This window comes from Aotus nancymaae, unplaced genomic scaffold (assembly GCF_030222135.1).
Source record: "Aotus nancymaae isolate 86718 unplaced genomic scaffold, 86718_ANA_hifiasm-v0.15.2.pri h1tg000003l, whole genome shotgun sequence".
NCBI classification, from domain to species: Eukaryota; Metazoa; Chordata; class Mammalia; order Primates; family Aotidae; genus Aotus; species Aotus nancymaae.
The window spans coordinates 480,178-494,147 of record NW_026988414.1 but is presented as its reverse complement, the minus strand read 5'-3'; the positions used below and the strand labels follow the sequence as shown (position 1 = coordinate 494,147).

The following is a 13,970-nucleotide window of genomic DNA, read 5'->3' as shown; positions in this document are numbered from 1 at the left end:
AGCCAATGACATTTGCTTTGCCTTCCTATGTCAACAGTCAAAAATGTCTCCAAACATTGCCAAATGGTCCCTGGGGTTTACAGGCACCCCACTAAATACGGGGTACTTTAGCACTGAATTTTTCTCCATGACATCTGTTCGAAAAACAAATAAAGAGAAAATCCCGGCTGGGTGTGGTGGCTCATGCCTGTAACCCCAGCACTTTGAGAGGATGAGATGGGCAGATCACTTGAGGTCAGGAGTCAAGACCAGCCTGTCCAACATGGCAAAACCCCGTCTCTACTAAAAATGCAAAAATTAGCTGGGCATGGTGGTGGGTGCCTGTAATCCCAGCTACTCGGGAGGCTGAGGCGGGAGAATTGCTTGAGCCTGGGAGGCGGAGGTTGCAGTGAGCTGAGATTGCACCACTGCACTCTAGCCTGGGCGACAGAGTGAGACTCTGTCTCAAAATAAACAAAAAAAAAAACAAAAAACCAATGATAACAACATCAACAACAAAAGAGGGGGGCAAATCCCAAGAATTGAGTGGCTGAACAGTTTCATATCAGAGTTCACTAGCAGAACAAAGTTGTTAGTAAATCATTTTACTCTAAACTGCCTGGACTAGTGTTGGATGACAATTACACTCTCCTTGTAGTTAATACTCAACTCAGCTAGAAGAGGTTACTAAACATATTGTAATAAAAAATAACTGTGACACAGACCAGATCTACTGTATTACTCTTCTTCAATCTGGAATTTAGATCAATCTGGCAAACACTGACTATTCCCCTCTTGCTTGTCAGCCACCTTTTGTTAAAAGAGGGGGCAGGAAAAGCTATTTTTGAAAAAAAGACTTCTGGATTTAAGTCCTTTATTTTCCTCCACTTTTAACTAAAATTGTAAGATATTATGCTGGTCAACATAAAAACCAAAAATAGTTGAATTGCAAAATTCAAGAATTATGTATTTAAATAACAGGCTAGCGTTTACCGGCTGCATCAAATTGATGGCTGTGATGGTAGTTCTGCTACATATAAATTATACTTCAGATAATTACTAAAGAATTAAGAATATCTGTTTACAAGGTTTGTTTTATTACATTGCTAAGTTTATTTTTGCTTTATTTATTAAGTTTTTGGAGACGGAGTCTCACTCTGTTATCCAGGCTGGAGGGCAGTGGCACGATCTGGGCTCACTACAACCTCCGCCTCCCGGGTTTAAGTGATTCTCCTGCCTCAGCCTCCCAAGTAGCTGGGACTACAGGCACCTGCTGCCATGCCTGGGTAATTTTTTTTTTTTTTTTTTTTGTATTTTTAGTAGAGATGGAGTTTCGCCATGTTGGCCAGGCTGGTCTCGAGCTCCTGACCTCAGGTGATCCACCTGCCGTGGCCTCCCAAAGCGCTGGAATTATAGGTGTGAACCACTGCACCTGGCCTAGTTTTATTTTTATGTAATGAGTTGGGATTAATAATTAAATTTGTGAGATATTAAAAATTCTGTCTTTCATAAGGAGGAAATGTAGCATCTCAAGAATTCAGACTCTGACACTGGATAGCCTGCATTCAAATCTTGACTTCACCACCTTTCTGCTGTGTGACTTTGGATAAATGCTTAGTATTTCTATAAATCCAGTTTCTTTTTTGGCAAAATAAGATTTCACGTGTCAGGGTTGCTATGAAGATAAGTCAGAGGACACGTGTAAAGCACTCAGCACTGGGCCAAGAAAAGGCTCAATAAATATTAGGGACACAGGTGTCCGTGACTCTGAGGGCACTTGGTTATGTGGCGATCTCACTGCACTCCACCAGCCTTGCGAGATGGCTAAGAAAGCACTCTAAGGCTTCAGAAGCCTTTCCCCTTCTAAACTATTCAGATCATCTTAGCAATTCAAGGAACAGCTGGTCCTGAGATGAGACTCGCCCACATCCCCCGGAACCCGTTGGACCCAAGCAGCACACCCAAACCAACCCCAGAAAGAATCCCTGAGCTTTTGCCACAAAGCTCCCTCCAAAGATCATGGGACCTTGCATAAACTCTCACTTTTATCCAAGGTCCCTTGGATTCTTTCCTGAACAACAGCCCATGGTCACCACCCAGTTGAACATAATAATAGTGCAATAGATTTTTTTTTCCATCCCCAAAACCATGGACCAGGATTCTGCAGTAGAAGGCAAGGCAAACCCAGTTGTTTTTAATGTTACACTGACCTTCTGCCTTTGAGACCTGGAAGCCACAGCACTGGTGGACATAAATTCTACTGCCTGCTGCTCCAGATCCAAGGGGAGAGGGTAGCCCTCTGGTAGAAATCTGTCTGTTGCCTCCTGGAAGAGAGGAAACCTGGATTCCTACAGAGCTTGAAATGGCTGTTTGAGGCTGAAGGGAGGGGTTGATGAAAATCAATAGCTGTTTCAACATATCTGGCTCGACTGGGCCTTCTGAGGCCACTAACTCTTGAGGACGTCTTTGGCTGGGTCTCAAGGGGTTTGCACGTTTCAGAACACAGGCCCTAAAGCTGAATGACGGAGGTTCTGGACATCGCAAAGTTCCCTGTGTTTGAGTGTGCGCCAAGGCAACGTAGGGAACTGCAGGGCAGGGAAGCAGCAGCCTCGGGTGTGAACATGATGTGCTGAGCTGTTTTAAATGCCCAGAGGATGACACAGCTGGAAAAGGAGAACTGTCCTAGCCAACTGAGCTTGGCTGACTAATATGGCAAGCACTCACCGTCCTAATGGTTCTTATTTTACAAGGACACCGAAGGTCCTGCCCATAGAACATTATGAAGTAGGTATGATGCACTGAAAGCTGAATCCCCAGGGAGGGAACATACAAATCACATAAACTCACACTGCTTGAAGCAGGTGAGGCCAGGAGAACACCTAGCGAGAGTCAGCTTACTTTGTTCACAGGCTTCTCTGGAATCTTAACGGACACCTCAGCTGGTTTTCCCTTCTTCGATGGTGTTCTCTTGATTTTGGGTGAGTGGAATTTGTCCATCAGCTTCATGGTGAAGGAAGAGAGATGAGAACGCTGAGAGTCTGAAAACAAAGAGGGTACTGACTGTTAGACAGGAGTGGGAAGAAGCTACGGTTCATGGAACTTTTTTTTTTTTTTTTTGAGATGGAGTCTCTGTCGCCAGGCTGGAGTGCAGTGGCATGATCTCAGCTCACTGCAACCTCCGCCTCTCGGGTTCAAGCGATTCTCCTGCCTCAGCCTCCTGAGTAGCTGGCACTACAGGCACGCGCCACCATGCCCAGCTAATTTTTGTACTTTTAGTAGAGACAGGGTTTCACCATGTTGGTCAGGATGGTCTTGATCTCCTGATCTCGTGATCTGCCCACCTCAGCCTCCTAAAAGTGCTGGATTACAGGTATGAGCCACCGCGCATGGCCCATTGACCATTTGTGGAAATGAGCAATGTCCCCAAACTCATTTTTTTTCTTGGCTGTTCAGAGTTTCAAAAGAAGGGACATATGGATCCATTACAAAACATTTCTGCTTATATGCTTCAAGTTTTGCAATTTTCAGCAAGGTCGGGTTGCTGAGAATTGTGGAAATCAAAGGCAGTCCAAATAAATATGGAAAGAAAACTTGCAAATATTCCCAAGTGTCCTTACAGAGTTTGCGTGATGATCTAACCAACATCCAAGGGAGCTGGCTAAGAATAAAGAACACCCAGTCAAATCATAGTTGTGCAGGATGTGAGAACTGGAAAGGAAACACCCCCCCACCTTTTTTTTTTGAGATGGAGTTTTGCTCTTATTGCCCAGGCTGGAGTGCAATGGTGTAATCTTGGCTCACCGCAACCTGCGAGGAAGGCCCTTTTGGATCAACCTCTTCATTCTTTAATTCAGGGAACTGCAACAAGTGACATGTGCAAGGCTCCAGAGTTGGCCGCGGTGACTGAACTAGAACTAGAAGTAAGGTTTTGTTTAAAACCCTCTGGGCCGTGGTAAAAGACTGAATGACTTGCCCCAAAGATCAGGAATTAAGACCAGGACATCTGTTCTCGCCACTCCTATTTGACACTGAACTGGATCAGACCTAGTAAGAGTTAAAAATGTAAACCTCTCTGAAAAAAAAACAGGAGTTTTGTGATCTTGAATTTGACTATGCTTTCTTAGATACAAAACCAAAAGCACAAGTGACAAAATAAAAAATAGAAAGTTGAACTGCATCAAAATTAACAACTTTTGAACTGCAAATACTACTACTAAAAAAGTGAACAAATCCACAGGATACAAGAAAATAACAGTCATGCGTTGCTCAAGGACAGGAATAAGTTCTAAGAAATGCATCATTAGGTGACTTGGTTGTATAAACGTCACAGAGACTCAAATGAACCTAGATGGGATGGCCTACTACACACCTAGGCTATATGGTATAGCCCACTACTCCTGGGCTACACGCCTGTACAGCATGGTACTGTACTGAGTACTGCAGGCAACTGTAATACAATGGTAAGTATTTGTGTATCCAACCATACCAAAATGTGGAAAAGGTACAGTAAAAATACGGTATAAAAGATTAAAAATTCCACCTGTGAAGGGCACTATCATGAATAGAGGCTGCAGGTCTAGAAGCTGCTCTGAGCGAATCAGTGAGTGAATGTGAAGGTCTAGGACACTACTCTACACCAAGGTAAACTTCGTAACTATGGCACATTTAACATATACTCAATGGATTTTTAAAATTTTCTTTATTACTAAGTTAACCTTAGCTTATTGTAACTTTTTTATTTTATAAACTTTTATTTTTTATTTATTTTTTTTTTTCTGAGACGGAGTTTCGCTCTTATTACCCAGGCTGGAGTGCAATGGCGTGATCTCGGCTCACCGCAACCTCTGCCTCCTGGGTTCAGGCAATTCTCCTGCCTCAGCCTCCTGAGTAGCTGGGATTACAGGCACACGCCACCATGCACAGCTAATTTTTTTGTATTTTTAGTAGAGACGGGGTTTCACCATGTTGACCAGGATGGTCTCGATCTCTTGACCTCGTGGTCCACCCGCCTCGGCCTCCCAAAGTGCTGGGATTACAGGCATGAGCCACCGCACCCGGCAACTTTTAATTTTTTAAAAACATTTTTATTCTTTTGTAATAGCTTAAAATATACGCACATACTACAGCTGTATAAAATATTTTTCATTTCTTTTTTTGAGAGAGGGTGTCACTCTATTGCTAAGACTGGAGTGCAGTGGTGTGATCACAGCTCACTGTAGCCTTGAATTCTTGGGCTCAGGCATCTTCCTGCCTCAGCCTCTCAAGTAGCTAGGACTATATACAAGTGCCAAAATGCCGGGCTCATTTTTAAACTTTTTGTAGCAATAAGGTTTCACTACATTGTCCAGGTTGGCAAAAATATTTTCTTTCTTTATGTCCTTATTCTTTAAGCTTTTTCTATTTTAAAAATTATTTTTTTACTTTTAAAACTTTTCATTAAAGACGAAGACAGAAGGCGTTAATCAGCCTAGGTCTACAGGGCCATGAGCATCAGTATCACCGTCTTCGACCTCCCCATCTGTCCCACTGGAAAGTCTTCAGGGCAGTAACATACAAGAAGCTATCATCTCCCGTAATAACGATGCCTTCTTTTATAACACCTCCGAAAGGGCCTGCCCAAGGCTTTTGTACAGTTAACTTTTTGTTTTTATTTGTCTCAAATAATGACAAAAAGGCGGGAGGACTGCTTGAGCCCAGCAGTTAGAGGCTACAGTGAGCACTGCACTCCAGCCTGGGCAACAGAGTGAGACCCTGTCTCAAAAAAAAAGGTGGCGGGGGAGGTGGGCAAGTTCCCTGAGGACTGTACCTGTCTTGTTCACATCTGTTTTCCCAGTGCTGACACGGTAGCTGGCTCATAGAAGATAATCAGTAAACACATATTCAACAAATGAACAAATCAACCAACAACAAAAACATCCCAGGAAGAAGATGGCTTCTTTTAGTAACAGCAGAAAATACTTGAAATTGGCAGAAAATTAAGGAACAAAACACTGTCCTACGCAATGGAAAAATAAATACCTGGAGTTTTAAAAATAAAAAGCACTCCCTCTGTCAAGTTTTTTTCAGCAATTTAGTAGAAGAAAATGAGACAAAACAAACCAAAACAACCCTCAGAATAAACAGTATAGTGTCTCATACTACAGGGCTCTCACTGTGTCTACTATTGTTGCAGGTGACTTAACAAGCCCAAAGTACAATTTCTTTGTTAAAGACCTTCCAGGTGGCCAGGCAGGATCAGATAAACTATCTACCCTTTCCAAATTACCTAGGCACCCACTGTATTCTGCACCAGAGAGAAAGCCAGGGCCTGACCCGCATTCACCTGTGGTCAAACCAAACAGCTTCACAGCTGTGTGCTGGGCAGAGCTGCAAAAAGCCTGTCTTAGTCCCCAAATGAGGCCACAAATCAACAGGAAGCTGCTGCACCTGGCTAGCTCACCTGGACCAGCTCAACAGGGTCAGGAGGCTCTCAACAGCAGCCCTCCTGTGCCAGCAGTCATCCCTGGCATTCAGGTAAACTGGGATGGCATGACTTCTCCAGCTCTCCTCTCCCTACCCAAGCAAGGTGGGTCCCATTTACAGTTTATACTTCCTTCTTTATACGTCAACACTTATGTGAACAGTCTAATCCTTCATGTGGTGCTTAAGAGTGCGTGCACTGGTAGCCAGGCTTGGTGATGTATATGCCTGTAGTCCCAGCTACTTGGGAGGCTGAGGCAGGAGGACTGCTTGAGTCCAGGATTTCAGGACTGTAGTGTGCTATCATCATGCCTATGAACAGCCACTAGATACTAGCCTGGGGAACGTAGCAAGAACCCATCTCTCAAAAAAAGTTTTTTAAAGAGGGATGTGCACTGGAGTCAGAATGCTTGCATTAAAATACTTAGACATCATCTCTAAATCTTTCCTTTGTCTGGAAAATGGGTGAGATAACATTATCCTTCTTGAGATGGTTGATGTGATAGAGGTTAAATGAGATACTGACTGTGGATAATGCGTAAGGTATTTCACAAAATGCCTGGCACATGGTGCCTGCTCAACACAAGGAGCTTGGAGGCAAAGCAAGGTTCATCAGTTTCTAATTCTTACTTCCCAACTGCTTCCAGAACTTCATCTAGTTATTCTGCAGCACTGAACATTTAACTCACTATCCTGAGTAAATAAGGACCTTATGAATGCTCACTCTTCTCTTCCTTTGGCACTGAACCAGAGCCTCAGTCTGGCCTTTAGCCTATTACTCTATTTCCCTCTTTGGTTTAACTTGCCTCCTTGCATATGGATCCTACCGCTGTCTCTACCCCATGTCTTCTGATAGCGGCTCCACAGTGTCCTCTTCCCTCACCAGGCAGGTTCCCAAGTCAGATGGGCTGTCAGAGCAATTTCCTAATCCATGCGACTTCTACCCTGTTAAGTAAGCCCAAAAGCAGGGACAGCAGACACAAATGGGGAAGTCTGAGCAGGATGCACGGGTTCTCTGGTGGTCAAAGATCTTCAGGCTGGGTAAGCCAACTTCCGCTTTCTCCACTGTCTGCCGACATGAGATGCTGTCTGGGCAGGCATGGGGCTGAGGAGCTGGCAAGATTCACAAATGCACCATCACGATCAGGGCGGAACTAGGGTACACAACTGAGGTGTGGAGGTCGATCACCAAAAAATCCTTTCAAGTTCATGCAAGGGCAGGGACCAATTAAGGGCACCTCTGCCTATGGGCTGTTGATGGAACTCAGGAGGTTTATTATTGCACTCACAATTCTAGTCTGCCTTGGGCACAGCTTGGAAACCATGTCAGCACCTACCAATAAATCTCCCTCCTCAGGGTATCAGCCTCAGAGCAGCCACGTCTAGCACAAGAAGCCATAAATCAGGCAGAGAGAAGACATCTTTCAAATGACAACCAACCTTCTCAACGATGGAAATCGAGGACAGCACTAACTAGAACAGTATGTTTGTCACCTTCTTCTTGAAACCTTGGGCTAGCAGCACAGGTTTCAGGTGATTTTCAAGGTCATTCACACTATGCCTCTGAGTGTTGAGGAGGTTCTTTAATGCCTTGTGACAGCAGGGTGGGAGGAAACACATGTGACCTCACATGAACACTGCTGTTAGGGCAATCTTAACAACGGCTCCAGACACACAGACAGACAGACGCAGTCTCCCTGCCCCAACCATCTAGGGTGGAGGGGGATGCGAAGGGAGTGCTCCCACATGACTCCAGCATCTCAGGCAGTGTCACCGACCACTCTCTTGCTATTCCCCTGCTTTTTACACTTAGGGAGTTACACTGCATATTTTGTATATGCGCCTTTTTAGTAATTCTCTAGAACTGAAATGAAAACAAAAAATGTAAAGATTTCATGCAAATATATATACAAGTTATAGAGAATGAGTAAAATCCATGCATCCACTATCTGGCCTATCAAACAGAACTTTCTGCAGCGATGGAGGTGGCTGGTACCTGCACTGTCTAACACAACAGACACTGGTGGCTACTGAGGCCTGATCGTGGCTGCTGTGGCTGAGGCACCAAACTGTGAGTTAACTGTGTAATTTAAACAGTCCCCGGAGCTGATGACTGGCATACTGGACGGTGCTGCTCGAGAAGCAGCTGGATTCCACTGGTGCCACCATGAACTCCTCTGCAGCCACATCGCTTCCCTATGGGCAGCCTGACTTTGACTTTCGGACTCACCATCCCTTACTTTTCAGGATAGTTTCTATCGACATATACACTGTAATTCCTGTTTGTGAACTTTACGTAAGTGATGGCGTATTGTAAAGATTCTCACGCTCTTGCTTTTTTTACTCAATAGCAGGCAGTGCTTTATTCAATCCCAGCTTTATTTATCTGATCTCCTGTCAGTGGACAGTGGGTTGCTTCCAGCATTTTTGCTTTCATAAACAATGCTGCTCATACGTGTCTCATATATGTCTCCTGGAACACATGCCAAGAGTCCTCTAAGAGCAGAATTGCTGCACTGTAGGGCATATGCCACATTTATTCTTACAGATATTGCAAAACGATTCTCCCAAGTGGCTCTCCCACTTTCCAGTCCCACTAGCAAGGTTAGGAGAGTCCAAATTACTCCATATTCCTCCCAGCACCTGGGGCTGCCAGACACGTACACTTTCCCACATGGCCATGTCTAAGCAAGGACACAGAAGTCCTGCTTCACCTGGAAATGCCATAAGCTGGTGTATTTTATTGTGATCTATTCAATCTGTGAGAGCAACTTCCAGTTCACCTGAACTTAGGAACATGAGGCCTCAGACTCTTGCTCTATGTGGCATTTACCCCGAGGTCAGAGACTCCCAATGACTAATCTGCTAGTCATTTCTTCCAGAGGAAGGGTGGCTTACATGAGCTCACAAACAATTTCTGTATAAATGACTGTGATGTTACCAACAGTGGCCACTTTCTTGGGCAACCATCGCAGGCTGCAGATCTGGCTGTCGGATGGATGTCCTTCTCTACCGAGAGAAAGAGGATGGGCTGGAGGAGAGGATGTAGCCTGCTCACAGAATCATGTCTCAACAGAAAACCAAACAGAATAAAAATACACCAAAGCCAACCCAATTTCTTCCAAAGTGGTCTGCCAAGTGCCAGCATTTCATTCTTAGATTTTTAACTTGCCCCTCGGCCAGGCTTAACGACGGTCTCTGCCTGTTGCTGACAAATGTGGCTATCAACTGGCCTTCTTTCTGTGTCACTTGTAGCAGCAGCTGGGATCCCAACTTAGCAGTGGTTTCTGTCTCAGCTTAATCTCTCACCAGGGATGGGGGTGGGTCTCTAAACATCAACTACACACGGGATCACAAAGTCAAGGGCAAGGGGGACAACTTTGAGGCAGCCAATCTTAAGAAATGCTGTGGCTGTTAATTCCTCATTCCCTATGTTATACTGGGCTCAGAAGTAGAGCAATGGGAAGGATTTAGAGATCACTTACTTAATCCACAGTCTCCATTTTCCAAATGCATAAAAAGGACAAACGGAGTGGTGGTGTGATTGGGGACATTAGGAAGGGCTTTCTTAAAGATGAGGATTTCAGATTTTTTAAAAGTTCACTTGTCTAGGATTTTGTGGACTGTGATATAAAGATGGAGACAGAGGGCTGTGGGCGTGGCAGGCAGCACAGTTGAAGTCTGTGTTTTTTTGTTTTTGTTGTGTTTTAAATCTATTTATTTTATCTTGAGATCAGGTTATGAGACTGGCTAATTTTTATATTTTTGGTAGAGACAGGGTTTGGCCATGTTTCCTAGGTTGTCTTGAACTCCTGGGCTCAAGTGAGCCTCCTGCCTTAGCCTTCCAAAGTACTGAGACTACAGGCGTGAACCATCATGCCAGGCCTGTGTGTCTTTGTTTTAACTTGAGCTCGGCCACTAACCTGGGCAAGTTTTTCACCTGAGCCTTCGGTTCCTCACCTAGAGAAAAGGCACAGTCACAGACTCAGCTCCTTCCCCAGGTTAATGGGGATTAAACACGACCAGTGTGTAAAGCGTGTAGCCAACGACCTGCTATATAGCAAATGCTTAACAAATGGCAGCTACTATTGTCATGTGATAACCTCACCAGGTCTCCGCCAACACTTAAAAAGGCAAAAGCTAAAAATAACCCCAGTCTAGTCAAGCCAAAAGCAACCTGGAGTTATATTTTTCTAACGACTTTCAAATTAAAAAGATCCTCTGTCTTACTTAATATAGAACTATTCCTGTTAAAACAGAGGGAAAACAATATTTGAAGTTTTGCAATTTCAAAGGGTCTTTTGCCATGAAAATCCACTCCTACTACCCAATTGTTCAGGAAGTCTGCTGGATATTTATGACACTGCTAATGGAAATATTAAGCCTATCTTTTAAAAATTTTTTCAATCTCATTATAAAAATCCAAACATTGTAAAAATATATAATGTAGAAGGTAAAAATTTCTCATAATTCCACATACAGTAGAACTATTTTTTTCACCTTTTTTTTTTTTTGAGATGGAGTCTCATTCTGTCATCCAGGCTGGAGTTTAATGGCGTGGTCTTGGCTCACTGCAACCTCCATCTCCCAGGTTCAAGCGATTCTTCTGCCTCAGCCTCCTGAATAGCTGGAACTACAGGCGCCCACCACCACATCTGGCTGATTTTTGTATTTTTAGTAGAGATGGGGTTTCGCCATGTTGGCCAGGCTGGTCTCAATCTCCTGACCTCATGATCCACCCGCCTTGGCCTCCCAAAGTGTTGGGATTACAGGCGTGAGCCACCGTGACCAGCCTTCACATTGTGTTTTTTAAACAACAAGCCATTGTGGGCATTTTCCCATGTGAGTGCAGTTAATGGTTGCATGATGCTCTGCTGGACGGCGACCACAGTGTATTTAGGCAGTCAGGCCCCCAACTGAATAGATTCTAACTTCTGCTCTTCGAACAATGCTGCATTGATAAACACCCTCCTGGCCTGTCTGCACCCTCGTATGATGAGATGAGACAGACTCCTAGGGATGGAGTTGTTAGGTCCAGAGGATGAGCACGGGGCGCTTGATGCAATATGGTCAAACTGCCCCTCACTGAGCTGAATGCTGCCAGCAGTACCTGCCCCAAAGAGTGGGGCCCTGGATGGTGGCAGAAGGAGTGAGGCACAGGAGGGAGTCTGAGCCCCGGGGCCTATTTGCCTATGCAGGAAACCAAGCTTTGCCTTGGATTTGGGTTCAGATCTGACAGAGTCACCCTTTACATTTTACTTGTATAACTGGTAAGCATTATAAAGAGATTCAGAATTGGACACCTCACAAAAGGCAACATTCAAACGGCCAATAAACATACAACAAGGTGCTCAATGACATTTTCATCAGGAAGCAGTACATTAAAACCAGAGCTACCACCACAAACATGCCAGAATGGATGAAAGGAAAAAAACAGGGAACACTAAATAAATAAATAAATAAAATTTAAAAAAAAGGCCAGGCGTGGTGGCTCATGCCTGTAATCCAAGCACTTTGGAGGCCAAGGTGGGCGGGCGGTCGGGAGTTCAAGACCAGCCTGACCAACATGGTGAAACCCCGTCTTTAAAAAATAAATAATAAATAATAAAAAAAAAAAAGAAAAACAGGGAACACTATCGGTGAGGACAAAGAGAAGGGGACTCTCTCCCCTGCTGCTGACTGACAGCCACCCACTATGGCTGAACATGTTTCCTCTCCAGCCCAATAACTCCACTCCAAAGAATGCCTGTGTGAGTTCACCATCAGACACGTACCAGAGTATCACAGCAGCGCTCCGCAAATGCCTGTCGACAGCAGGATGGGTGAACCGTGGCACCTTCACACAGTGGAATACCATGCAATCTACACACATGACATGGATGGTTCTCATGAATGTAGAGAGAAGCCACACTCAAATGGGAAGTAGTGGGGTGGTTAAGTGGCAGGGGACGTGAGGCAGTGGGCTTCTGAGGTGACAGTTTATGGCTTGTTTCTTGATCTGGGAGTTGGCTGTACCAGTGTGTTCAACTTGTGAAAATCCTGCAAGTTATATACTTAAGATATGTTTGTGTATTTTCTTTTCCTTTTTTTTTTTTTCTGAGACGGAATTTCACTCTTGTTGCCCAGGCTGCAGTGTAATAGTGTGAGCTCGGCTCACCGCAACATCCACCTCCCGGGTTCAAGCGATTCTCCTACCTCAGCCTCCCAAGTAGCTGAGATTACAGGCATGCGCCACCATGCTCGGCTAATTTTGTATTTTTAGTAGAGATGGGATTTCTCTGTGTTTGTCAGGCTGGTCTCAAACTCCTGACCTCAGATGATCCGCCTGCCTCAGCCTTCCAAAGTGCTGGGATTACAGGCATGAGCCACCGAGCCTGGCCAAGATATGTGTATGCACTTTCTGATGTATAGTATATTCATTGGAATATACTATAAAAGGTGAAATAAACTAGATACAAAGGTCTAAGGTTCTTGGCCGGGTGCAGTGGCTCACGCCTGTAATCCCAGCACTTTGGGAAGCCAAGGCGGGCGGATCACGAGGTCAAGAGATCAAGACCATCCTGGCCAACATGGTGAAACCCCGTCTCTACTAAAATACAAAAATTAGCTGGGCGTGGTGGCGTGCGCCTGTAGTTCCAGCTACTCAGGAGGCTGAGGCAGGAGAATTGCTTGAACCCAGGAGGCGGAGGTTGCAGTGAGTCAAGATCGCATCACTGCACTCCAGCCTGGTGCCTGGCGACAGAGTGAGACTCTGTCTCAAAAAAAAAAAAAAAAAAAAGGTCTAAGATTCTTCTGAAACAGCACCCACGTGATTTTTATATGGGTCAGATTAAAAACTGTAAAGTTCATTTACAACTTGAGGAAATTCCATTCCCTTAAACAAACAAAGGTATTTACCCATGAATATTCCAGAAAGAATATCTTCCCAAAGAATACTGTATTGACTATCTCAGGAAGAGCCTGTGAATATCTCAGGAAACTTTTGTTTCATCTTTGTAAAAATAATAAAAGATAACACCTACATAAATGTATACATTCTTAGGATCTTAAATCATCAGTAAATAAACATTTTCCATCTCTTCTCCCTTACTGTATGAAAAATTCTAGGAACTTAATATAAATACAATAGAATCCTATAATTTTTTATGTTTAACCAAGATTGAATCAATATATTTTTAATAATAGTATCTATTTCATGAGGTTAACCTAATAATTAAAACCAATACTCAGTCAATGAATTTTTGGGCATCTCATCTGTGCAGTGAGGCCCCACCCACCCGGCCTACTCAACACATTGCACCAGCCATTCTCTCCTCTCCCCACCACCAGGTTTCCTTCTGCTGTGTGTCACTTCATGTCTGCACATACACACGGTAGATCTCCCCCATCTGAAAAACCCAAATCCTTTTCAGCCCACCTTCTCCTTCAGCTACTCCCACATTTGTTTCTCTAAATAGCAAAACCATTTGAAAGACTTGGCTATACGCTGTCTACAATTCCTTTCCTGTTATTCTTTATTTTCCCCCAACATT

General features: G+C 44.2%; 1 protein-coding gene across 17 annotated transcripts in view; it reads right to left on the bottom strand.

The window, feature by feature from the left end:
* The window catches only part of RAPGEF1 (Rap guanine nucleotide exchange factor 1), a 156,790-nt gene that overhangs the window by 70,980 nt on the left and 71,840 nt on the right, over positions 1 to 13,970 (bottom strand). For 13 of the 17 annotated variants that reach the window (XM_021674091.2, XM_064376803.1, XM_064376823.1 and 10 more), the window contains exons 2-3: positions 2,878 to 3,017; positions 2,190 to 2,303 (exon numbers count right to left, since the gene is read on the bottom strand). In XM_021674091.2, coding sequence (XP_021529766.2) covers positions 2,190 to 2,303; positions 2,878 to 3,017 — 254 coding nt within the window. The remainder of the gene's footprint in view (positions 1 to 2,189; positions 2,304 to 2,877; positions 3,018 to 13,970) is intronic. The other 4 variants (XM_064376814.1, XM_064376839.1, XM_012457940.3 and 1 more) reach the window with 1 other exon arrangement.